This window comes from Calliphora vicina, chromosome 1, assembly GCF_958450345.1.
Source record: "Calliphora vicina chromosome 1, idCalVici1.1, whole genome shotgun sequence".
Lineage (NCBI taxonomy): Eukaryota > Metazoa > Arthropoda > Insecta > Diptera > Calliphoridae > Calliphora > Calliphora vicina.
In genome coordinates, this window is record NC_088780.1 from 139,855,803 (window position 1) to 139,883,429 (window position 27,627).

The 27,627-nt window shown below is 27.1% G+C and overlaps 2 protein-coding genes across 5 annotated transcripts in view; one reads left to right on the forward strand and one right to left on the reverse strand.

Annotated features, from left to right (window-relative positions):
* Positions 1-27,627, forward strand: part of ATPsynC (ATP synthase, subunit C) — a 345,384-nt gene that overhangs the window by 279,690 nt on the left and 38,067 nt on the right. The window lies entirely within an intron of this gene.
* Positions 5,667-27,627, reverse strand: part of LOC135963952 (type-2 histone deacetylase 1) — a 52,337-nt gene continuing 30,376 nt past the window's right edge. For 2 of the 4 annotated variants that reach the window (XM_065515969.1, XM_065515968.1), the window contains exons 3-6: positions 13,667-13,876; positions 13,282-13,390; positions 13,032-13,169; positions 10,826-12,950 (exon numbers count right to left, since the gene is read on the reverse strand). In XM_065515969.1, the coding sequence (XP_065372041.1) occupies positions 11,354-12,950; positions 13,032-13,169; positions 13,282-13,390; positions 13,667-13,876 (2,054 nt within the window). In that variant the 3' untranslated portion in view covers positions 10,826-11,353. Of the gene's footprint in view, positions 7,931-10,825; positions 12,951-13,031; positions 13,170-13,281; positions 13,391-13,666; positions 13,877-27,627 lie in introns of those variants that run through there. The other 2 variants (XM_065515971.1, XM_065515970.1) reach the window with 2 other exon arrangements.

A 27,627-nucleotide genomic window follows, 5' to 3' on the forward strand; every position in this document is an offset into this window, starting at 1 on the left:
ATATTGATCATTTATTTACCTAATAAACAAAGGTTCAAAAGAATTCTTAATTAAATTTTCATTTCAAAACTAATTTTTCTATTAACCATTCCATTAAAGAATACATTGCTTTACGAATTACTTATCTATAGAATTAATTACTTATGTAATCATAACATAACTTATGTTAATTTTGTTCAATTCATTTTGTAAATGATTAAAAGCGAAACATAAAGAAAATTGAACGAAGACAAAACATTTTCATTCAATTATGTACATATCGATGGCTTAATATATAAAGATCATAGGTGTGTTCGCGTACTTTCCAGTAAAAAATATCCAGTAACTTTATTTTAGAGAGTAAAAATTTACTCTCAATCTGAAAAATTACAAAAAAAAAGTACGCGAACAACAATTTGTAAAAATAAGTAGTATTTTATTATAAAAAAAAATTAAAACGTTTCTTTTGTGTTATTTTACTTCTTTTCTTTGCAAAACTTGTAAATTGTGTTAATTTTCAACTTTTTTGTTTCGTTTACATTTGCAACCAGAGATCGAAAATAACTCTTCCATATACCAAAAACCCAAATTGTGATTTATATTTTTGTGATAAAAATAAATCACTGAAAATAACAGTTATAAAATGATTTTTATTTAAAAGGTTTGGTATGACCTTTATTCGTTTTTGTAGTTTTTTAATGGTTTGGTGTGAGATAAACAATTCATTTGTTCTTGTTCTTAATAACTGTTACTTTCTCTTTTATTTACATACAGTAACATATTATTAGTAATTTTTAACAAATTATAGAAATAATATGATAAGTATGAAGTAATGAAGTCTGAGTAACAGAAATAAGATTATTTTTTTTATTTGTTATAAATCTTTTGATAAATTTTATATATTTAAGCGTTGATATAACAAATAAAAGTCACAAGCTAACCTTTACGAAAAAAATAAATTATAAATCACTCATCTAGATTAGTTGTGTTTGTTTCTTTTCTGTTTCTCTCAACCCGTAACCTAAAATGTTCTCTAATAAATAACTCTCTCAGTGATATATCATAAAAAATTATTTTTAAATGGCTGCGAATGAGAATTTACTATTGAAATGAAAGTGAACCCGTTATTTTCGGTCTCTGTTTGCAACAATATGTTTTAAACTTTTTTTTATGTTAATATCATGTTCTCTATCAACGAACTGTCACTTTTAACACTCTCTTGCTCTCTCGTTACAAGTTTTAAAAAGTAAACGAACGGAATCCCGTAACTTCCAGTGATAATTTATACAAATTATTACAAATTATCAAGTACGCGTACACAACTCATATCTCAACTTTTAGTTACTTTACAGGTGTAGAAAAAAACTCAATAAAATCTGATAGTGAAAGCAAAAAACTAACAACTCAAAATTTGTAATATATCAAAAAATACTTTTAGAAAAGCTGTTTTAATATAAACCAAAAAATATGCATTCAACATTAAATGAGTTAGGGCTTTTTCGTACAAACAATTATTGAAATGAGTTGAGGCTTTTATTAATTTCTGAAATCTTTTATTCGTCAACATAGGAAACTGAATTATTTAAGATAGGTGTACTTGAGTTTTGTCTACCAGAATATGTAAAAAACCCGATTTTGAAAAAAAAAACAAGAAACGACCTTTCTATATTAAGCCATCGATATGTAACCAAATTTTGGGTCGATCACCACGCGATAGTCAATGTTGTGTTATTTCTTTCGGGTCATTTTGGAATAAAAACCTCACCCACAAAAACGATTATTTAAAGTCAAAATTTTCTCAAATTGAACCATTTTATTTCTGCTTGAAAAAATCTAAATAAAAAAATAACTTATAAAAAATTAAAGCATAATTTATTAAAATCTAGTTAAAAATTAAAAAAATAACTGTTGTTTTCGGATCGATATAATTTCGTTAGTTTGTTCCAAAGAATTTCGATTTATTTAAAGTATAAATTTTTAAAAAATTTATACTTATAATCAATATGATGAAAAATAACAAATGATTAAAGATAATTAAGTCAAGAAATGTGAATTTTAAACAATGTACTAAACGTAGCCGTTTATCGAATTATAATTAATTAAGGCAAGAAATGTGATACAAATTTATGGATCACATTAAATGTAAAAGTGTAAATCTTCAACAATGTACAAAACAAAAATAATTTGGTTTCGAATGCGATATCAAGTTTTTTATTTAAATCATATTTAATTGTGAAAGTTATACTTTTACAATTTGTTTTTTAATATGGAAAATTACTGTTTCATATGGATCAAATATGTAAAGATGTATATGATAGATTATTTTTATTTAGTCTGCATAGATGGGTTGTGCTACTCCAGAGAATGAGTTTCTAGCGATAAAATCGCAAGGTACTACCATACAATAGCGAATAGAAAATTAATATTCATATGTATGTTAGGGCAACGTGTTCACGATACATCACGAATTGATGTATTTTTAAATTATTTACCATAGGATGATAGAACGAGAGGCGCAACTGAGAGTAGAATATTTACTAGGGTATTCAATTAATCGGCTTTCTGGTTTAATCGGTTAATCGAGCAAATAATTAATCGAGGTTTAGATTTATTCGGTTAATAATCGGTTAATTTAAAATTATTCGATTAACCGAATAATTTCTATTTTAATTTTAAATTGAAAATTCAACAACGAATTTTGTGTACAAAAACATAAAAAACAGCAAATAAGGCATTTGAGATCATTTTTGTAAACATATCGCTTATTTGCAACAACGTCATAACTCAAAATCCGTGTTTTTTGAACTGAGTAATACAAAATATAATCTTTCATATATTTTTATCAGTTTTCAAAAAAGTCAATTGTTTTTTTGTGTTAGAGTGTTTTTTAGTTGTAAACATCAAAATTAAAATTCATGTTTTCTCGTATAATTGATAAGTAAAAATTTGGGTTAAATACAGATTAGAAAGATATTAACATCTACATATTTCTGAAATCACATGATTTGTTGAAAATTTATTTAAGAAATAGTAAAATGTCATAAAAAATTCAAAGACGACTTTTTTGAATTATGACGTTGTTGCAGCAAATGAGCGATGTGTGAGTTTTTTAGGGTTTTAGTGAGATCTTCTGAAATAATGGTTTATAAAAATAATATAATTTAAACGATTTTTTTTCTTTTGATTTAATAAAACTTTTCTTGGAAAAAAACTCTCTCGCTGATTGTATATGTTTCAGAAATCAAAAGCATGATAAAGAATATTCCTTTTTGGATTGTTTTAGATTTTGATTAATTTAAGTTTCGTTTAGTTATGATAAAAGACTAATTTCAAAAAAAAAAATGTCGTCTATACATGTAAATACAAACAAAGTTTCAAAGACATGTAAATTAAATATGTCAGTTGTTATACATACTCACTAATCATGTTTATTGGATGTTCAAAAGTATCTAATTTTAATTTGAAATTTGTATTTGAATTGAAAGTGAAAAATAAATACAAAAAATAATTTTAAAGTGCAAAAAAAAGGAATTTCGGTTAATCGGTTAATCGACACAAATTAATCGGTTTATTTGTTATTTGAAAATCGGCAATTTTAAATTATTTGAACAGTTAACCGATTAACGGTTAATCGATTGAATACCCTAATATTTACTCTCTTAGAAATTGTACACAACAACAAAAAACATTGATTTACATTGTAAATTTTACATGTATTTTGTTGTTACAAGACTTAGGCCCATTTTCTCAAACTCTGGTTATAGTTTTTCGTAAAGATATACTTCCAATTAATATAAATTTTGTATGAAAACTGTCAGTATATCGTCACAATAAAAAATAACCAGTGATTGAAGAAATGGGGCTTAGGTTTTTGACAACAGACTTAAGGTACGGTCACACATGGTAAATATTTACTCAAAAAGGCGTAACCACTTTTTTTAGCACAAATTTGTTTGACGTGTTTACTCTTACAAGTGTTTTGTAAGATCAAACAGCATCAAATAAAACTAAATATTTGTTTTGAATTGTCTTAAGTAAAAGGATTTTTTGACACTAAATAAAACAATTAAATTATAGTAACGCTTCTATTTATATTTAATTCTATGTTATTTATAATTTCGTCAGCTAATTATTCTTTTATCTCACATCAAAAAACACCGTGTTGAGAAAAACGACAATGAAGTTTTACTTAGTTTTCTCAAAATGTATGTGTTAATTTTTTTATTGTTTATACCATTGATTTCAGTATATATTCTGAATATCTTTATGTCCAATTAATCAAAAGTTATTAAGCTTTTTTTTGTGCATAATATCAATTTTTTGACATTATGTGTTTATAGTGGGGTGATATTTCGATAAAACTTGGCACATAAGATTTTCCATGATTTCGCCTAGCCACCAAACAAATGTCATTTGCGTTTCAGTTTGGAAAGAAAAAAAAGAAAAATCTATATAAACTATAAGTATTTCCGTACTCCAGGCCCGAATGTCTCTTAGCAGAGTGTCTGAAATTCTCCTGTTAATTTAACTGCATTAAGGATGGTGATGCCTCGCCAGGGGGGTTATTATGTATTTCGATTCGAAACGAAACATTTTCGAAATACAATGTACAAAGCATACAAATTCGAACGAATTTCTTTTCGTAAGGAGTTACATAATAACCCCCCAGTACTTAAAGCCTGCAATGTCACCTTTTTTGAGAAATGTCCCCTATAATGCCCTCATTTATCTTCGGATCCAGGGAGGTTATTATGTAACTCCTTTATCCTTTATACATTGTATTTCGAAAGTGTTTCGTTTCGAAGCGAATTACATAATAAACCCCCAGTTCATGAGTGCTTCAGAAGTTCTGGATAAGGGGAAGCAATATAGTATATAATCGATCGTTTTGAAATAAATCGATTTCTATCACATACCTCATACAATTATGATGTATATTTCCTGCAATGTGTATTTTAGTCTTAAAAAATAAATTTAAATTAGCATTCAAGCACAATTTTGTAATAAATGGTTGGATGCGTCATTTATCTTTGGATAACAAACTTTCTTATAGACCGAAATTAAATATGTTATGAAAAAAAAATAATTAAATTTTTTTTGAGGCAAAATTTATTAAACTGTTATTTTTCAATTGAGTTTTTCGAGACACTATATTGTCTATAATATTTTTATAAAAAATAGGGAAACTATGCGTATAAATATGCGTTTTGAATTAACATATGACAAAATATTCATAATAACAGTGCTTTGTCTTTCAAAAGACTCACACGGATTTATGAATTTTTCAAAATCGCTAACAAAAATTACTATTTTCAGCGAAATAATAAGTAGTTCTTACTCAGCTGCAATACTACTTGCTGGATTACTAGGTAAGTAAAGTTTTTGCTGGGTTATAACTTCAGCAGTATCACTACGTGATAGCTTGTGACAGTGCTAGTGAAAACAAAAATACATTTTCTTAAACTATCTAAACAAAGGCATTAAAATTCTAACACTTTAATCTTTGAAGCGAGATAAGGAGTAAATCCTATGGTATGCCTTACTCATATTTTTGTAATAACATGTCTATTGATTAATTCACAATTTGCTAGCATTCCGAAAATGTATACAATACCAACATTTTAAAACCAATTCTTAAAAAGCTTTTATTTTTAACCAATTTTGTAAACAATAAAAAATATTAATAGTTTTTAATTTTTTTAATTTAAATATAGTTTTTATATATTTTGTTTCTTTTTTATTTCATATTTATATGTATATATAATTACAAAAAATTAATTTAACTACATATGTATACGATAGTGACTAGGCGAAGAAAATAAATCTTCAAAAATGTTTATATAAATATTTTTATATTTATTTTATTACGTTACGCTAAAGAAATAGCATATAAATAATTTTAACTAGAGTTGTTTTTTTTAACATTTTTATGTTTTATAGGATTTTTTGTTTGTTTTTTTTTTTTGTTTAATTTAATATATGGTTTTACAAATATTACTATATTTTGCTAAAAAAAAATCTTACAATATATAAACATTAATGTGGACAATGATTTATATTCCTTTTTTGTTTAAGCGTTAGTAACTAATATTATTTAGGTTTTAATTTTTTTATTTGAGAAGGTTTAAGCCTAGTTGAATAAAAAGTTGTAGAATTAATTTTTTATTTTCGATAATTTAGGATAAACATGCTTTACGGCGAGTTTTATGATTTTTCGTCATTTCGAAATTTGTTTTTTTTTATTTAATAATTTTTATAGGACTTGGTTGTTATTTTTCTCTTCTTCAAAGTTAGGATTTATTTTATTTTTGAAGGGAAATAAAAAATGGGATGCGTTAGGTTAAACTTTATTTAAAAAAGATTATCACAACCCAAACTATATTATGTTTTATTTATTTTAAAAAATTTTAATATTTTTTCTGCTAAAAAAATGTAAAAATGGATCAATCAATTTTAATTGATATCTAAATTTATTATGTATTTGGATTTAACTGATAAATTAATGTTACATTTGTTCACTAGACTTCAGCATTATTGAAGCTATAAAATCAGTTTCTGGTTTAACAAATGATGTAATCGCTTCAATGAATTTAAATCATTTTCAATAACGTTAAACAAATTAAAAAAAAAAATTACACGTCAACGACCCTCATAATACAGATTGTTATTTTTTTGATTTTTCATTTTTTTTTAACTTTCATCAAAATCTATAAAAGTAAAAATTAATTGATTGATCCATTTTGAACATATGTATGTATATGTAAATAGCATTACTTTTAAGAAATAAGCGTGTTTAGGTTTAATCTATTATTAGAAAAAATATTTTCATTATACATCAAAGATTGTTATATTAATGGTGTGATTTTTGTTTTGTATGACCTTTTTTACTTTATAAATTATTCAACAACATAAGATAAAGAAAAACAACACAAACAATAAAAAATAGTTAAGAAAAATCATAAAACAAAAAATAGTTGTTAAAATAAACTTGCATTTTCTCCACTAAGTATTCATTCAAACAGCTTTTATAATCCTCTTTTCTCACTTCGCAATTCACAGAAAAATTCAGGTTCTCTTTTCCTCACTCTCCAGTCATTATATGATTGATTATATTTCTTTCTTTTCTTCGTATCATTAAATTTCTAAAGCCTTTTATTCTCTAATATTAATATTATTTTGTTTATTTGTTTGTTTTGTTTTTATTCCACACATCACAGCCATGTATCAGTTTGGGGGGAAGGGGGTTTGGAGTTCTAGGTAGGGTGTAGGATGAGATTTTGTTATAAAATGTGTAACAAACAAAATAGAAGACGTTAATTAATTGTTTTTTTATATAAATTATGTTTAACATTTTCCGATAATTGCTGTTGTATCGTAGAACACATATTCGTTTGATGAATATTTATATTGTTATTACTGTTACTGTTATTAACACCTTCACCACCACCAACATCGTTTTCAACACCACCACCTCCGTCAATATTACTATTATTAACATTACCACAACCGATTCCAATTTCATTTGTGGCAACAATATCTAGACTTCTTAAAGAGTTAGTTTCATTGCTATCATCATATTCTGTTTTCTTAATACTGTTGCTGGTTTTCAACGAGTTTGTTTTATTTAAATTATGTTGTCGCAAATTGGCGAAAAATTTTTCTTTAAATGTATTTGCCGAATATTTGTGTTCAATAAATGTCGGTGATATGGCGGCAGGTGGTAGTGATGATAATGTAGCTGTAGCAGTGGCATTTGCGTTGAGTGGCAAGTTCGCTGATGGTGTAACAGGAGCTGTAGCTGCATAAAAGCAATTTGAATTGTTGTTTATAACACTGCCGTCGCCTCCACCACCACTACCACCGAAACCACCGCCAGCATTAGCGGTTGAAAGAATACGCTGTTGTATAGCTGTGGCTAACAATTGTCCACTAAAAGGAGAGGAGGAGGACTCTGTAATAATGAAAGAGAAAAAAGAGAACTATAAAAGCCAACAAAAATTAAATTAAAAATAAATAAATATAAAATAGAAATTTAAAGGAAGTATTTGTAAAATAAAAAAAAAAAATAAACCAGTAAAATAACTAAGACAGTGGTTTAACAATTTTATTTGTTTACTTTAATATAAAATCATAAGAAAAAATAATGTCATTTCATAAAGCTGTTTTACAAACTGCCACAATTTGCTCTACATTCGATTATAGTTTTCACAAAGAGTGTTACTTCAATTGCTAATTCATAATTTTTGAGAATTTTCGAAATACATACAACATAAAAATTTAAATATTTAAAAAAAAAGTAAATCTAATAAATTTATTAGTTCAAGGAGTATACATATTAAATTTATTACCTTGAGAAATTCCTGAGGCTATTATGATCGTATGGGAAAAATAAAACGAAAACTTAGAGCTCACGATTTCCGAAAAATTTTTGTGATTAATAGTACTTTTAATACAATGTTTTGAAGCCATGTACGTTTCTTAATTTTTAAATAATACAGAATTTTGCAATTTTGTTACCATGATTGTGTGCCCTGAGGTGCTCCATCATGAAACTACTATGATTTATTATTCAATAAAATTAAAAAATAAACTATGATTATAACGATAAGCAAATGAACTGTTAATTAAAAATATTTGCAAAAATGTATACATTTGCGAAGAAAATGCAAGTTTCTTTGTTGATCTTGAATATTTCTACAATTTGTTAAAAAAAAAATGTATATATTGCACTAAATTATATTGTATGTTTCCACATTAGAGTGTCCCGTTAAAATCAGGTTTGTAGGAATACCACTTAAACAATGGTTATTTGGGATCTGAATATTTGAAAAATAAAGTAATATTTGTTCAAAAGTTTTGATAATAAAAGATTCAAAATTACAAAACATTTGTGACAAAATGTATTTTATCCCTATTCAAATCATCAATACTTATATTTGTATGTGTTATTCCTTTAAAAGTTTCGGAAAAAAGTTGTTCATTGGGACATTAACATTCGTAAATACGATAGTTTAGTTTATTTAAAAATATAATCTATATATTGCTCATCAAGGCATCATCTACATTAAAAATTTTTATTTTTAAAAATTATTTTTAATAATTTCAAACCAGGGGCCAAATTACCGCATTCGTGATCGAATGAACTATAGTATCGAAAAATGATTTCGATATCGAAATTATGATAAAATGTACTAAATTTCTTGCTCGATATCGAATGCCATAATCTCAAATAAGAAAATTACGATCAATTTTACTCGATATCGAATGCGGTAATTTGGCCCCAGAATGAATTTCGAAAAATTTGGAAAAATTGTTTTGCTTATATCTCAGCCATTAGTGGGCCAATTTTTCCGAATTTAATTTAAATATGTTGATGTATCAATCATTTATGTAAGTTATTTGTGAGCTTCAGAATATACATACATACGGACAAAAATATAAAAATTACAAACGGAATGACAAACTTATATATACCCTTACCACTCTTGGCGAAGGGATAAAAATTGTTTTGGTCTTGATTCTCGTTTCTTTTGTCTTTCGAAGATAGCGAATTGGATTAATGTTGTTCTCTTTAAATGTGGTAAAAACTTAAAAAGAACGGTTGGTGGATGAACAAAATATTTCTAAAAATATATATGAATATCTTAAGACAAAGTAATTTTTGGTTCTAATTGGAAACATTAAAAATCTTTTGTGGAAACCATTTAAATGTAACTCTAATTTCTCAGTAACTCTAATTTCTCGATGCTATTTCTATTTTATTATTCAAGTGTTAGAAATTGAAGTATGAAATTTATTCAAATTTCGAAATGAATATGCTTAAATCATTTTATTCTAATTAAATTTTAAATTAGTAGTGTGTATTATTGTAAATAGTTTAAAAAGTTGTTTAATCTCAACATATAACCTTAAAAAAATAATAACCATATGATAAACTGTCTAAGGAAACAATAAATTTACTATTTTTTCAATTGAAATAAAAATTGGATTAAATAAAGTTTTACGTTTTTAATGGTTTTAAATAATTTTAATTTGTTATATATAGTTTAACTAAATTTAATAAATTCTTTTATAATTTGTTTATACATATTTTATATATAAGGACTAATTAGAAAACCTAATAAATAATACTTGAGGAGAGTAATTTTATTTTTTCAAAATATAAAAATTAGTAAGAATGTACAAATTTTGAAATAACGAATGTAGAAGAAATATATATATATATATTGTTTGCATATATTTTAAAAATATAGGAGATCAGTAGGTTTTTCTTTTCATTTATAATACATAAGTGTGTGTTGAAATTATAAAAAAAATATTGCACACAAATAAACGATAATAACTCTAAAACTAATGATAATAGAAAATAATCTAAACTAGCAGTCTACTGTAGTATTTTTTACATATGATGTAGTGTTAATTTTTTAAATAAATTGTATTATTTGAGATTATTTAAGCTTGTTTACAAATCGTATACTAAAGCTTTTAAATGCAACTTTAACTGTATTAATTTTTTAATAAGGAATTTACTTGTTAGTTTGTTAATTTAACTATTAAAAGAACCACTTAATATTTGTTATTTTTCAGATTTTATAGACTCCAGTAATAGATTTCCTGATTTTAGATAAATTACCACAATCATTAGGAAGTTACCAAGGAATTATGGTATTGATTAATACATTGATAAACTAAAATGTTCAAAAGTATATTTATGCGAAAAATTATAAAACTAAATGTTTAAATCTGTTATCTGTTAATTTCACTACAAATATTCAATTCCTTATGTATGTAGAAGAGAAGATAAGTTCGATTGCTGTGATTATTTTTAGAACTTACATGTGCAGGAATTACTAAAAAATTTATTAATATACTATTTTAGCTCTCTAACTAGTATTACGAAAATAAAAGAAGCAACAATAGCTTCAATTATCAAATAAAATTTTCCGATCATTAGTTTAAAATGTATCTTAAACAGATGAAAATGTTATTAAGATATTGGCCAACTCTGTATAACTACATATTTCTAAAGTACTAAGTAAAGTACCAACACATGCCTAATATTCTGGTATGTACCATATGAAATGGGTAAGTGTGAAATTATTATAATCCTAAGCTTTTCTAACGAAACATACAAAAGGTAATAAACACTGACAGAAATATAGCAAACATGTTATCTAATATCATATCTGTGTGATAGCTTCTATTTTTCTAAGTGGTACATCTATCGTGCGACACTATATTGCAATAGGAGTAGGTCATATTCGAACAAATTATACAGCAACATTTTAAGAAATAAATTATAAAATTACGAAAAAATATTTATAAAAGAAATCTACTTAAATTTACGACGCATTAAAAGTTTCTTTAGTATAGGCTACGTTTCCTCGCTAATGGAACCAACACCAGCATCAGCAACGGCAACAGTTAAAGCCACTACGTCTGAGGACGAACTGTGTGAAGTTGGCGAACAAACAATACTACTACTACCGCTGCCACCGCCACCACTACCACCATTAGAACTATTAGGTGAGTTAATATTTGATGGTGGTGGCGAGGTGGAGGAGCCAGCTGTTGTTATATGTTGTGTTGTTTGTTGTTTATTACCATTACCATTGCCATTGCTGGTAATTTGCGTTAAATGTATGCTACCAACAATTTGTTGTTGCTGGTGCTGCTGTTTGTTTTTGTGTTGTTGTAAGGTGGCATTTAAAACATTTGCTACAGCAACAGCATTGGTTTTTTGTTGTTGGTGTTGTAAACTTACACTATTTGGACTAATGGGAGTTAATGGAAGATGTTGTTGATGTTGTGATGATGATGATTGAGATTGTGTTTGTAGTTGTTGTTGATGATGTTGTTCAACAAGCAATATATTATTTTTATTTGTAGTTGTTAAATGATTAATATTGTTGTTAGTAGTAGTAGTAGAAGAATTATTGGAATTTGTTTGCAACGTCTTTTGCTGTTGCATAATATGTGTTGCTGTTGTTAAACTATTCAGAGCATTCGTAAGCGTTTGTTGCTGCTGCTGGTGATGATGATGTTGTTGCGTAAATGTTAACGATTGTGTAGTTTTTGTTGGCGATGTTGCCGGCGTTAAAATACCTAAATTTACCAAATTTGGTAAAGTTATCTTAGTAGGTGGTGTTGTCGCTGTAACCGTTTGCTGTTTATTAAGAAATTGTTGTTGCTGCTGTTGATCCACCACCATTGCCGTAGCACCACTAGTGGTAGTGGTGGTGACATTATTTGCAGCAGCGGCAGCAACATTAGTGGCTAGTTTTAAAATTTTACTAGCTGCTGCATTAGCAGCCAATAGATTTGTGGCCGCCGCTGTTTTTGTAGTAGCCAATGTAGCGGTAATGTTGTTAATATTACCATTACTACCATTGTGGTTGATGTTGCCACCATTATGGGTTTTCAATGACACCAAACTAATTGTGTTGCGTAATAAATTGTTGCTGTTACCTGTTGCCGTTGTGTTGTGTGTTACTGATGCTGCAGACGCCGCTATTGAACCCGTTAATACCGATGGTATTGTAACACCGCTCGAAACTCCTCCAGCAGTAACAACTTGTTGCTGATGATTATTGGCAGTTGTAGTGTATTGTTGCTGCTGCTGTTGAGGTTGTAAATTGAGAGTTGTTCCATTAATAGCTTGACCTAAACAAGCCGTAGAACCAACTGTGGAGCTGTTGCTATTTGAGAAATGTCCACCGCTGCCATGGCAACTACTTGCACCGCTAGACATGTTGCTAATACTAGATGGACTCAAAGAGCCCAGCGACTGTGACGGTGAACTACTGCGTTGCATAAGTATACCACCGCTAGTAGTGGTCAGCACACTACCCAAATTTTGCGTTGCCAACACATTCTCGGGTGAGGAATTGTGTGCCACCAAAGCATGGCTTTTCAAACCTTGGGCAGTCTTATAACTTTTTCCACAATGACATTTATAGCCTTTGCGTACTCTAGAGAAAAAAATTGTATTAGTAGAGTAAATATTTTTTTTATTTTTGTTCTCTTATATACATGTATATTGTCACACTTACTTGCCGTCCTTTTTATGCCCATTCTTCGAATGATATTTAATACCATTGACATTTTTATAACGTTTTTTACACCCCGGAACAGGACAGGCAAATGGTTTTTCATTGCCGGGTGTGCCATTGCTGCCGGATCCGGAATGCCTTTAAATGACCCAAGACAATGCACAAAAAATTACAGAAAAAATAATTACAAATAATTTTTTAATAGAAAGCATTGAGCATTAAATAAAAGTTGGCAGAGAGCCAATCCCACCTGCTGCCATAGCGCATTATGAATTCAGAACTAAATTCTTCGGTTGTCCAGGAATCATTACTATCCTCTGACTCAGAAACAACCATTTCGTCTTCATCCATTTCGCTGCCTAGAAATTATTAACAAAAAAAAACATTGCGAATATACATATGAGTACAACCAATTGAAAGAAATAAGATGATTAATAGAGTTAAATCGAATGTTCGCAATTGAAATATTTAAATTCCTGATCATTAATAAATTTGTATGTCAAATTTGCAATTTTGTTTTGAACATTTTCAATATGCCAAAAAAAAAAATAAAATTTTTCAAAAATGCGATAGAACACTAAAAACATAGATAAATGCTCTATGTGTTTTGTAATATGATTTTGACAATAGCTCACCGGTAGGCGTATTACTGCGATTTGATGAAGACATGCTATAGCTGTGATGTTTAATCGCCAGCTTGCGTTTAAGTTCAACGCCAGCTGCATTTGCCGTGAGAAATGGACTCTCTTTACGTGCATCATCCGATATAAATCGTAAAACATAGCTCAACGGTAGGCAAGCCGGTTGGGCTTGCTCTTTTTGTTCCACCACTTTTGGATCATAATCTAAAATAAAATCATAAAAATATACATATAAATTAATTTCTTTTATAACATAAATTATAACAACATGATTATAAATTTAAAGTATTCGACATTCTCAACTAACATTATTTCGTTTTTCTGTGTGGTTAATGGACGTGTATAGGAGTTACTAAAAGAATAATTCAATAAGATTCAGTAAGTTTTCTTTAAAGTATCAGCCATAAACAATTCCGCGTAAAATTTTCCCATTCCTTCCGTTATAAATAAAAATTTACGTAGGATTTTTCACTTTTCCCCTATTCTTAAAACAACTCTAAAAAGGTAAAAATTACGACGGGATAAATCATGTATTATGAATATGAGAAAAAGGGGAAAAAAGTCAACAGTATTTTCGAGTTTTTCCTCAGCTATTTAAGAGGGAGATAATTTAAAAATGTAAGTATTTAGGTAAAAAATAATATAAGACACTGGTTAAATTTTTTTCTTTTAAATTAAAAAAGTACAAATTAACATTAACTACATTCCTGTCATTGATGCTGGAGAATCCGGAAATTTGCTCACGGCATTTTTAAGGAAGAGAAGCAGGATCTTCCACGGTTCTTGCGGAGAGCTGATGGCCATTGCACTAGATCCACCAATATAAAACAGCACTTACTAGTAATTAAATAAAATTATATCAGAAAGCACAACTCCAAACAAAAATAGTTTTCACAAAAACTATGGATTTTGTGCAAATAACTTCGGCTTGGGTTTGCCCAAAATTTTGAACTTCCAGAAACAACGCCTGAAGTTGTCTCCTTCGTTATAATTCAGAGGAGTTATTAAGTAATACGATTCGAAAAGAAAATCATTCCAATTTATTTGTAAGCCTTACAGATAGAAATTCGAAAATATTTTCTTTCAAATCGAATTACACAATAACCTAACTCTTGTTCGAGACGTTTTTATTCACACCGGACGATGATTAGCTTCGAAGATGCCAACCACTTTTGTAAGCAGTAAAGTTATTCTGCATGCATACGAAAGGAGGCCGCACTGAACATTTCGATTTTATTATTTACGCTATGTAAACAAATTGTATTTTTGCAAAAATATTTTAACCAAAACATCTAATGCTATTTTTCCTCTCCCTTATTTAGATATACCCCGGGAGTCTAGAATAGGATTTTTACCAAGGAACAAACAAGTGAGAATGGAAAGAATTCCCTGCGAATATTCATGTATATTTTTGAGTTATGACGGTCTTGTTAAAAATGAACAATATATATACATATACTAAATAACATTTTCATTAAATTTAAAATAAAATTGGTTTAAATGACAATAAACTTAGCTGACGCTCAACTTGGGTCATGAGATTATTTTTATTAATAAAACCTGTTACAATTGCGTTTCATTATTTGATAATATAAATGTAAACCTAAATAACGTTTAAAGTAGAACAAGTAAGAATTTATTGATTTATAGAATTATATTTTACTTTTCCACATACATATTTTCATGTCGCTAATATTTGTGTGTATTCATGAAATACTCAAATAAATTAAATATAAGTACACAACTTACTAAAATAAAAATTTGTTTCCCAAAATATTCTTTTGATGATAATATATTTTCCAGCAAATATATTACAACGGTAATGATTTGATAAACTTTTATTCCTTCCATTTTTCTAAAAAATAGCTTCAAACTTAAAAAATTTATTTTAAAAATACCCATATTATAATTTTCATTTATGTATTTTAAGTGAAAGTAAACAATTATTTTCTGTATCTATTTATTTGATAAGATAATGTAAGATAATACAATGAAGTGTGGGCGAAAACTCATGAAAAATATTTTTTGTTAATCAAGAGACAATATCAAACAATAATTACATATCGATGGCTTAATATAAAAAGGCCCTAACTCGTGTTTTTTTAAGTTGAGATTTTGTTGGCTATATGAGATTTGGCTATGGATATATGATATCGAAATTAACGAAAATCTGGACTTACAAAAAAAAAACACGATTAGGGCCTTTTTATATTAAGCCATCGATATGTAGCTTGTAAAAAAATGTTTTTTATAAAAAAAAATAATTTTATATAGGGAAGAAATAAAAATTGTTGACCTTAACAGATCCAAATCCAAAACTGGGTACTTAGGTTTTAGGTGATATCGAGATAACAAACATTTAGTTAACATTTTCTTATATTTCGAAGAATATTCAAAAAACTTCAAATGTATTTTTGGATACACATATCTTTGTAATTTTTATTAAGTTAGTCTTATATACATAAATCGCAGGGACTTCAATTTACTGAATATATCACCAAACCCCATTTTCCAAAGAAAAAAGGATAATAAATTTAAAAAACATTCTTTAAGCAAGGATATTTTGAAATACACATCCCTAAATTTTGTAACATTATTATATTAATAATTGACTATAATTTAAAGATAAATATGCCAAAAATATTAATTGATACCATAAAACTATATGAATAGATTCTCTATTCTTTTTTTTACAAATTCACTCTGAAAGATAAGTAAAGTATCAGTATATATATTTTTAAAATTTTCTAATTGATTTTTTTTCTTATTGTGTTGATAATTAATTATCCGTACATCTTATATATAAATAGGCCACACGTTTTTTTGTGGTACACTTTTAAGTATGTTATTGTCCACCAATATTGATGAAACATATATGGTTTAAAAGATTATTTTCTCTAGATGAGAACTATATAAATTTTTTTTAAAAATTATTTCCATAAAAGTGTTAAAAAGCGTTCTAAATTTGCTTGAAAAACAACAACAACAACATGTTTATGCACATCTAAATACACGTGTATTTGTACAAAAGCGTGAAAAAATATTTTTGCGTATAGTCAAAGAACTGTATAATTTCGTTATTAGTGGTCGAATTTTGACCACCAGGAGATCCTAGTATACATAAATATTATGAACTTTTCAATACAATTTGCTATTGAATGGGGCCTATTCTGAAATATAGTTTTTAAAAATATTTAAATTTTGTATGGTTGGGGAGCCAAAATACTGAAAAAAATAAATTAATAATTAGTATTAATCAATATTATATTATACATTATATTAATCAAAAATATACTATATTATGCATATATATTTTAAGTAACTTTGTTATTTTTTATATATTATTAATTATATTCTCAGGTATTATTGTTTTACCCCTTATTCATAATCAATTTTTAGATTTGTAAAAGGTATATAAAACAAAATTTCCATACATTTACTATGTAATATTGTGATAATAAATGATATGAAAAAATGTTCGTTGAGGTATTTACCATAGAATTAAAATTTAAAATTTTATAAAGAATTTTTAACCCGAATTTTTTTTTCACAAAAAAAATTTAAAAAACAAAAAAAATTTAAAATAATCGAAAAAAATTTTTTTACAAAAAATGAAAAAAACAACTGGAAAAAAAATTAAATTTTGTTTACCTAAAAATATTTAAAATTTTGAAGTATAATTTGGTGAAGGGTATATAAGATTCGGCACAGCCGAATATAGCACTCTTACTTGTTTTTATTCAGTTTGAATTGTCAATTCACTTGTGGTTGTTGTGGCGAAAAATACAACAAACCCAAAAGCAAAAACAAAAACAGGCAACTTTGACAGTTCACCTACTTTTTAACAAAAACATATTGGAATATCTGGAATATTCGCGATTAAATATTTTAAGACAAATTAAAAGTTTTTATTTAATATAATTATAAAACGTGTTGAACAAAAGTTTTTAAACGAATGAAAAAATATTTGATTAGAAAAATTATTATACAAAAAATATTTTTCAATGCAAACTAAAATATTCATGTTGTTATATAAAGTGTTTTTATAATAAGTATTATTTCCAACACTCCTCCTCAACATGGATATTCTTTACAAATTAAATTAAATTATTTTAATTTTAACAAATCAACAAAATGTAAATGTTTAGCCTTTGGTAAATTCTTTGTGAATACATCTGCAATCATATGTTCAGTCGGACAATATTTTAATTCCACTTCTTTGGATTGAACGACATCTCTTATATGATGATACTTAATATCAATGTGTTTGCTCCTATTGTGATATACTGGATTAGTTGCCAATTTCAAAGCACCTTGATTGTCGACATTTAATATTACGCTTTCATCTTTCCAAAAACCAAGCTCTTTCAACAATCTTCTTAAATACACTGCTTCTTTTGATGCATTAGATATTGACATGTATTCGGCTTCTGTAATGCTAAGTGCTGTTGTAGATTGCTTTTTTGATTCCCACGAAACAACATTTTTACCAATGTAAAATACAAATCCGGAATACGATTTCCTATCTACAGAACATCCACCCCAATCTGCATCTGCGTAGCCTTCAAGAATTTTGCTACCACCAGAAAAATTTAGTTTAAAATTTTTGTACCTTTTAAATAACGTAGTATACTCTTAGCAGCTACCCAATGTTCTAAATGTGGTTCTGAATTTCTATGTGCTAATTTGGAAACAGAGTGTATAATATCTGGTCTTGTTGTCAAAGCTAAATACAGCAAAGCTCCAATCAGCGATTGATATGAGGTCTTGTCAACTTTTTCACAATCATTATCACAACTTATTTGAAAACCAGGGGTCAATGGTATAGATGAAGGTTTGGAATTTTCCATGCCATATTCTTGTAATAATTCATTGATGTAAACTTCTTGACTTAACTTAATGTCTCCAGTGTTTCCATCACGTTGTACTTCCATCCCCAAGAAATGTTCTAGTAATCCTTTTGTATTGTTGTAGTGATGCAGTACCTTTCTAAGTGTGCCTTGGTATTTACCATAGATGACAACTAGATATTAAACTGAGAGAAAAACACCTACGTCTGCTGTCAATAACCTAATTCATGAGAATCTATTGCCATGTATTTTGTTATTGTATCACACATATGTGTGAAAAGAGAGCAAATTTGTTTGATTTTTTTTCAATGACATTTCTCTCTCCGTTCTATGGTATTAATATTTAACAAAAAGTTAAGTATAGATTTTCAAAAAATACAAATATTTTTTTAAATAATTCGAAAGTGTATACAAAAATTTTAAAATTAGTATTTTTATGTTTTTTTATTGGGAGATATTTTAAATATAATTTGGAAAAATTATAATATTAAAATATAACACATAATATACATATTTATCTGTATTATAGTGAATCAAAAGATTGTAATATATTTTATATATTGAATAAAAATATCGTTTTTAAGAAAAAATTCATTAGAAAAGCAAAAATAACCTTTATCTTATGGCATACTTAAAATCCCATTTCAAATTTTTGGAAGTTTTTTCATAATATCGCACACCCAGTTCAAAAGTGTATTATGTAGCATTAACGCGATATGTAGTATTAACTAATTTTTTATGGAAACAAAATACAAAAATGAAAGACATGAATTTCGAGATATCCTTCTTATAAGTACTTGTACATTAGAATAAAAAACTTTCAGTGATTAATATTATAAGACTATAGGTAAGTTCACATTGATAAAATATTATAATAAAATTGAATATCGTTCGTGACATACCGTACGCGACTGATTTTACTCTTATAGTAAAAAAATATATTTCTGTATACAAAAACTAAAAAAACAAATTAAAAATATAATTTCGATTTCAGAAAACTAGGTGTTAATAACAAAAAAAAAATCAGATTAAAATTCATTTCTTACTACATACTAACTACATATTATTACGCCACCTTAGCCAACTACGTACTAATGAAATTAAGACCAACTGCATTGAATTGCCCATATATTTTGAATCGTACAATGAAACATTTAGGTGACAATATATCTATATCCATTGTTCAAGGCCGATTTTCTATGCTATAACATGTTTTGATGAAAAAAAGCTTTAAAAACTACAATTCATTAGCTTTAATATGGGATCAAAAATGTTAAAATCTGACTAACAGTTCTAAAGATATTAACAGTTTTATTTATGTATAATAAAAGCGCATAGAAACTAGCTCAGTGAATTAATCAATAATTTAATTGCGAATTAAAAAAAAATATGAATGAGCTACAAAATATTTAAGGCCTTATTCATAAACCATTTTTTAATTTAAACAACGTTTTAAAATAAAATTTTGTATGGAAATTTTGCTTTAAAACATTGCTTAAATTTAAAATTTTTTTATGAATATAAATTTTATACATTGTCAGCTACTACTCATACTTTGTAGTTGAAGATTAAATAATTATTTAAGATTATTTGAAGTGTAACAACCCGCAAAGTCGAGTGCATAAGCTTACAAAAACATTAACCTCAATTTATCTTAAGTTCATATAAAATATATCAGAAGTTTATACATCATCACATAAAATGCAAAAGGAAGTAACTAAAATTTCAATAATTTTAAAGAACTACAAATTAACAACACCTGGATAAATTTTCTAAATATGTACTACGATTTAAAATTGTAACTACTATAGTAAAAAATTTAAACGCTTACGTTGTTATTTTTTTACCGATAAATAGGTAATCTGTACTATATATTTGTTAAGTAAGGCCTTATTAAATTTTGAGAATATTTGGATTATATTTATTAAACATTAATTTTATTAAATCGATGAGACATACAAAAATATTTATTACGTTTTATTGAATCATTTATTGAATGTTAATATTATTTTTATAGTAAGTATTAATGCCACATTTAAAAATGTAAATAAAACATAATCATTGTTGATTTATATATAGTACATACATATGTTAACTGATAACACTTGAAAAAGTCATTTAAGTGCAAATTTCAAATGTATTTTTATAAATTGTCTGGAAGGTCTTTTGTTCATTTCAATAAAATTCTAGTATTTGAGTAATATTTCTAATTCAAAAATTATCGTTTAGTAAAATATAATTTCATCACTACGACTATTTAAAATAAGTATAAATAGTAATGTAATAACTTGAATACCACTTAAATGATCACTATATATTGGTGCACAGGATCGAATCACACAATTTAAAACAAAAATCAAAACTAAAATTTATAAAAACTGTTGTTTTCATAACTTTATTCCAGAATTATTTATTTTATTTTGTCAAATAATTTTTGTTGTCATTTAAAATAAAACTATATAATATGTTACTACTACAAACAATTTTCTATGGAACAAACTTTCTTCTAATTAACTCAGAACATTAAAAAAAAGTTTCATCTGTAACGTTACAGAATACAAAATTTTTATGTAACGCCCTTGTTCAGTACATTAACAGAACGAACGAAAAATTATACAATAAGGTATTTAATTCGTTATAATGGTACATTCTCATTGTTGAACAAAGGGCAAAATTTGTGGTCACTTTAAAACAGAACTTTATTATAAAGTAAATATTTATTTAAGAAAGTGAAATATTTTAGTCATAAAGCTTAAAAAGTATTTTGAAAAAGATCATTTGAAAGTTGTGAAGCAGTACATTGAACGACGTGATAGTACTGAAAACTGCTGAGATCTTATATCTGAATTATATCGTATATCTGGATTACAATTCTGCTAATCACTATTTCTGCGACGATCATTTCTGCCTGGGTACATATTGCATATTAACAAACAAGAAGTCATACACACACATTTGAAAAAAATATTAATAATATTTACCACATATTAATCTAATAATAAATGTATGTTTGTACTTATAGAAACCTATTAACTGTATGGCGTTACAAATAATACAAAATACATTAGGATTGCTCCATTTGCATGAATCCAATAAAATGTTGTCGATGTTTCTATATAAAATAATATATGTATATGGACAGGCGTAGATTCGCTCAAAATGTCTTGGAATCAATTTGATGAGCATTTTTAAGACATTTTTAGGTTTTCATACAAGACATATTAAATTATATTAGAATATTATTTTTTATGTTAAAGCAATATTAAATATCTGCTTATTTATAAGATCGTCTTCTGTGGTAATCTTTTATTAATAATTTCGATTTACACTCCTCATGCATTTCACTAAAATTTCCAAGCATTAAAAAATATTTAAATTTTATTAAAAAAATAATTACAAAATTAAAAAAAAAAAAAAACAAGTAAGAGTGCTATATTCGGCTATGCCGAATCTTATATACCCTTCACCTTTGTTGTGGATGCATTATTATTTTTTATAATAATTAGTATATTTATGTATGTACATTGCTCACTTTTACTACGTTTATACGCACGGCTTATTCGCAAATAAAAATATTGCATTTAGAAAAATTTGCCGCATAAACAGTGAATTAATTTTTTATTTGCGAATAGCTAACTAACGAAAACAATTCCTGATTAACGACACTATTTTCAAATAAGATTTTAAGCATTGCCATATGTTTTAACATTTTTAGTTTATTAAGACTTTTTTTTAAATATTTCATTGTGTTTTTGCATTAATTGGATTGCGAGACAAATATGAATTTTAGATTCTATAATTTTTGCATTTAAAAAATAAAAAATTTATCATCACCCCTAACTTATTATTCGCAAATAAAAATATTGCATTTAGAAAAATTTGCCGCATAAACAGTGAATTAATTTTTTATTTGCGAATAGCTAACTAACGAAAACAATTCCTGATTAACGACACTATTTGCAAATAAGATTTTAAGCATTGCCATATGTTTTAACATTTTTAGTTTATTAAGACTTTTTTTAAATATTTCATTGTGTTTTTGCATTAATTGGATTGCGAGACAAATATGAATTTTAGATTCTATAATTTTTGCATTTAAAAAATAAAAAATTTATCATCACCCCTATCGCGAATCAACATTTCACATGAAATATTTTCCCTTTTCCTTTTTTCGTTCATCAACTTTGTTCACGTGAAAAAAAATTTCCCTTGTTGTGAAATTTTTAGATGGAATTTTGTAAACAATAAACAGCTGTTACGAACAAAATCAACTATTGTGAATGTAAAGTTCATCATAATATTCCCGATAGCAATTTTCCCTTCGAGGGAAATGAATATTTCATGGGAACAAATTTTCACATGTTATTGCCGATAGGGGTGAATATTTTGTTCAAAAACATTACTACCAATTTATTAAAGTTTACCATCCGGCATCACATAAAAACATAAATTTTCCGACTTAAATACTACGTTTATACGTAGCCTATTCGCAAATAAAAATTATTTGCAATTAACTAACTCACTGTGTATATGTCACATTGGTTACGGAAAATTATTGTTTTTATGAGATGCCGGATGGTAAAATTTAATTATTTGCTCTTTTATTGAATAAAATATGATACATTTTTTATTTTTTTAAATGTAAAAATTATAGAATCAAAAATTCTTGTCCGTCTTGCAATCCAATTAATTCAAAAACGCAATGAAATATTTAAAAAAACGTCTTAATAAACTAAAAGCGTTAAAACATATGGCAATGCTTAATATCTTATTTGAAAATAGTGTCGTTAATCAGGAATTGTTTTCGTGAGTTAGCTATTCGCAAATAAAAAATTAATTCACTGTTTATTTCTAATTGCAATATTTTTATTTGCGAATAAGCCGTGCGTATAAACGTAGTATTTCAGCGTACAGCACCCTAAATTTATCAAGAACACTTTTAAAAATTGTAGAAGTTACAAACGAAACAAAAAATCAAAAAACAGCAATAAAACCCACACACATCCAAACATACGTTTTATTGTATAAAAAACAACAACAACGCCAAACGAAACAAAACACCAAAAAAAACAAAAACAAAATACGCAAGGCAATGAAACAAATACACATCCAAACACACGGTTTGTTGCTTTTTCGTCAAAGCAATAAAACCAACACACAACCAAACATACGTTTAGTTGTATAAAAAACAACAACAACGCCAAAAAAACAAAAGCAAAATACGCAAAGCAACATCCAAACATACGGTTTGTTGCTTTTTTGTCAAAGCATGCAATAAATTGTGTTTTTTTGATGAAATTTTCAGAGGTTGTCTCGGATTTTTGCTCATATCTCCGTTATTTATGGACGGATTTTGCTAATTTTAAATAGCAAAATTCTCGAAAGCATGTCTGACAGAATTGTTGAAGATTTGGATCCCGGAGATATCTGGGGCCTTCAGAAAATTGATTTGAATTAATTTTTTTTAAATTTTTTTAATTTTTAAAAAAATTTTTTTTGGAAAAATAATTTATGACAAAATAAAATATCTCAGACATTTGTGGGCCGATTTTGTCGATTTTAAATAGCAACCGAGCCGGAAGAATTCCCGACATATTGATGTATGAATCATGTATGTAAGTTATTTAGGGGCTACGGAAAGTTGATTTCAACATACAGATGGACAGACGGACATGGCTATATCGACGTCGCTATCTATAACGATCCAGAATATACATATATGTATACTTTGTGAGGTCGCAAGTGAAAAATGTAGAAATTACAAACGGAATGACAAACTTATATATACCCTTGCCACTCATGGTGAAGGGTATAATAAAAACTAAATTTAATCATATATTACTGAACATGGATATTTTTGAAGCAATCCTAATCTATATGTAAAAATATATTCTGCCTATAAAACCGCATTATACTCTTAGTAATGGATAAATGAACGTATATTTCATAAATGCCAAATAAGAGAAGGAATTAGGGTAGTCGATCACCCTAGATTTATAGGTTTTTTTCAAATGTTGATTTTTTGGATTAAGGAATAAATCAGATTTTGCTAGGAAATTCCCTTTTTTTAACCAATATTTCTTGCAATAACTTAGGTAAAATAAGTTTAACACTTTTTTATTTTAATTAACATAACTTACATACATGTTTATATCGATATATCCGCTTTAGACCTAGTTAGGTTGCTATTTAAATTCGGAAAAATCGGTTCACAAATGACTGAGGTGAGTTTTAGTTTATAAATTTTTAAAAAAATTTTATTATATTGTACTAATACATTTTGTAAGAAATATTTATGTTAATAATGTTTACCAAAATGATTAAAATTCTTCGAAAATTTGTTTTAAAGAACCTAAAATATGTATGAGACGGAATAAAAAATGTTAATTTCTTTGCAGATTTATTATTCATGCTAAATGTAAACTAAATAATGTGGGTTTCTATCAGTCTGTATTAAACCCGCTTTTAAAAATGTTTAAACGCAAAATTTGTATTATTATATTTCAATAATAATCCCACCAACAGGAGATCATAGCTTTTTAAATCATCAAACATACTATTTATAAATTTTTAATCCTTAAAAGTTCTGTTATAGAATTTGTATATTTGGCATTTGTACACGTTTCCTGACTTTTTATCAGTGCATAGACAAATGTGGGTGGGTTTCTTCTGTATTATTTTTCCATTAAACCACATTATTTATCAACTTATATTTTTACTTGTACCTTCGTGAGAAGGGTATATATAAGTTTGTAATTCCGTTTGTAATTTCCACAATATAATTTTCTGACCCTATAAAGTATATATGTATATTCTGGATCCTTATAGATAGCGGAGTCGATTAAGCCATGACCGTCTGTCTGTATGTCTGTCCGTCTGTTTGTTGAAATCAATTTTCTGAAGACCCCACATATCTTCGGGATCCAAATCTTCAATAATTCTTTAAGACATGCTTTCGAGAAGTTTCCTATTTAAAATCAGCAAAATCGGTCCACAAATGGCTGAGATATGAGGAAAAAACCAGAACAACCTCGATTTTTGACCTATATCTGGATTATTAAGTCAATAATATAGACTATATGGATATTTAATGATAGATATTTCAAAGACCTTTGCAACGACGTATATAAGTTTGACATACAATGGATCAAAATCGGAAAAAAATATTTTTTAACCCGAATTTTTTTTCACCAAAAAAAATTAAAAAAACAATATTTTTTTTTAAATTTAAACAAAATAATTTTTTTTTTAAATTTAAACAAAATAATTTTCTAAAAAAAAAAAATTTAATTAACAACACGAAACATTTTTTTCCAAAAAATTAAAAAAACAACATTGGAAAAAATAAAAATTTTGTTTACCTAAAAATATTTAAAATTTGTATTTGAAGTATAATTTGGTGAAGGGTATATAAGATTCGGCACAGCCGAATATAGCTCTCTTACTAGTTTTTTTTTTTGAACTAGTCCTTTAAAATTTTGTAGGATATTTAACATATTTACCTAAAAATATGTATGTATTACATACATACACATCTGCTCAAAATAATAGATACACCAAAATTTATTTTTTAAAAACGAAAAAAAATAATGGTATATTGTAAAATTATAAAAAAAATTCAGTCGATTTTTATTTATAGTTAAAAGGAGAGTAAAAAACAAAAACAAAATATTTCATAATTAATAATAAATATTATAAAGTAAATTAAATTTCGAAAAATTTGGTGCTCATAATAATAGATACATTTTTAAAAATTCTTATTAAACAAAAGCTAATAAATTTTATCTTAAAAAAATTTGTTTATTATTAAAGTAAAGCTAGTATCCAGTATATCCTTTGTTTTGTAAAACTTTCTCCACTCTTCTGGGCATACTGGATATCAAGTTCTGACACTTCTCCAATGGAATCTCGTACCATATTTTTTGCGTTTTCTCCCATAAATCGTCTTTATTTTTGAAAACTTCCTTCGAAAGCCTTATCTTTAATTCACTCCACAAGTTTTCTATTGGGTTTAAATCAGGGGATTGGCTGGGCCAGCTTAAAACAGGTACGTTATTCTCCAAGAACCAGTTTTTAACTAATCTTGAACTATGTTTTGGGTCGTTGTCCTGCTGGAATGTCCATATTAATGGCATATTTTCCGATGCATATGGAAGCATTACGTTTTCCAATATGTCTCTATACCCACTAGCATTCATGGTATCTTCTATTCGGAATATCGGACCAACACCATTCCATGAAAAGCAACCCCAAACCATTATGTTTCCCCCGCCATGTTTTACCGTCTTTTTTGTAAATTTAACGTGGAATTCTTTTCCTTTTGGTCGGCGTACATTTCTTTGGCAGTCGTTTCCAAACAAATTTATTTTTGTTTCGTCGCTCCATAAAATATTTCTCCATTTTTTTTCGCCTTCACACCCGGACCATTGTAAGTGCTCTTTAGCAAATTCTAATCTTGTCTTGATATTTTTTTGGCGCATTAGTGGCACTTTTCTGGCAATTCTTCCCGGCAATTTAGCTTGTAAAAGACTGATTTCGTTACATAGCTCCGCAGAAATAGCTTTCGATGATATGAAAGGGTCTTTTTTAACCATAAGGACGATCCGTCTATCTGTTTCTGGACTGGTTTTCTTTGGTCTACCGCGAGTTTCTCTTTTTTGTTTTTTAGATAAAGCATTTTGGACAAAATGTAAAGATCTTCCTAGCTCTTTGCTATTTCCCGTAATGATTTTCCTTGATTTCTCATCGTTTGAACAATTTTTTTCTCATCTTCGGTACAATGATGATTTCGTCCCATTTTCTTCAAAAGAGTCCTATTTTTTATAAAATTGTTGCTAAAATTTAAATTATACTTACTGTTTCACGTAAATTGGAACAAAAAATTGCACAAAAAAAAAATTGTATATAAACAAATTACAAATTACTGATGTGTATCTATTTTTATGAGCAAATAATTTTTTGTAATTCAAATAAATTCGTTTTTAAAAATCAACATGAAAGCAAATAGTTGCCAGATTTTTGACTGACATGACATTGCCAGATAGAAATTTTAATAATATGATGTATTCTTAACGCTTGCGAGGAAATTTTCAATGTTACCGCCAT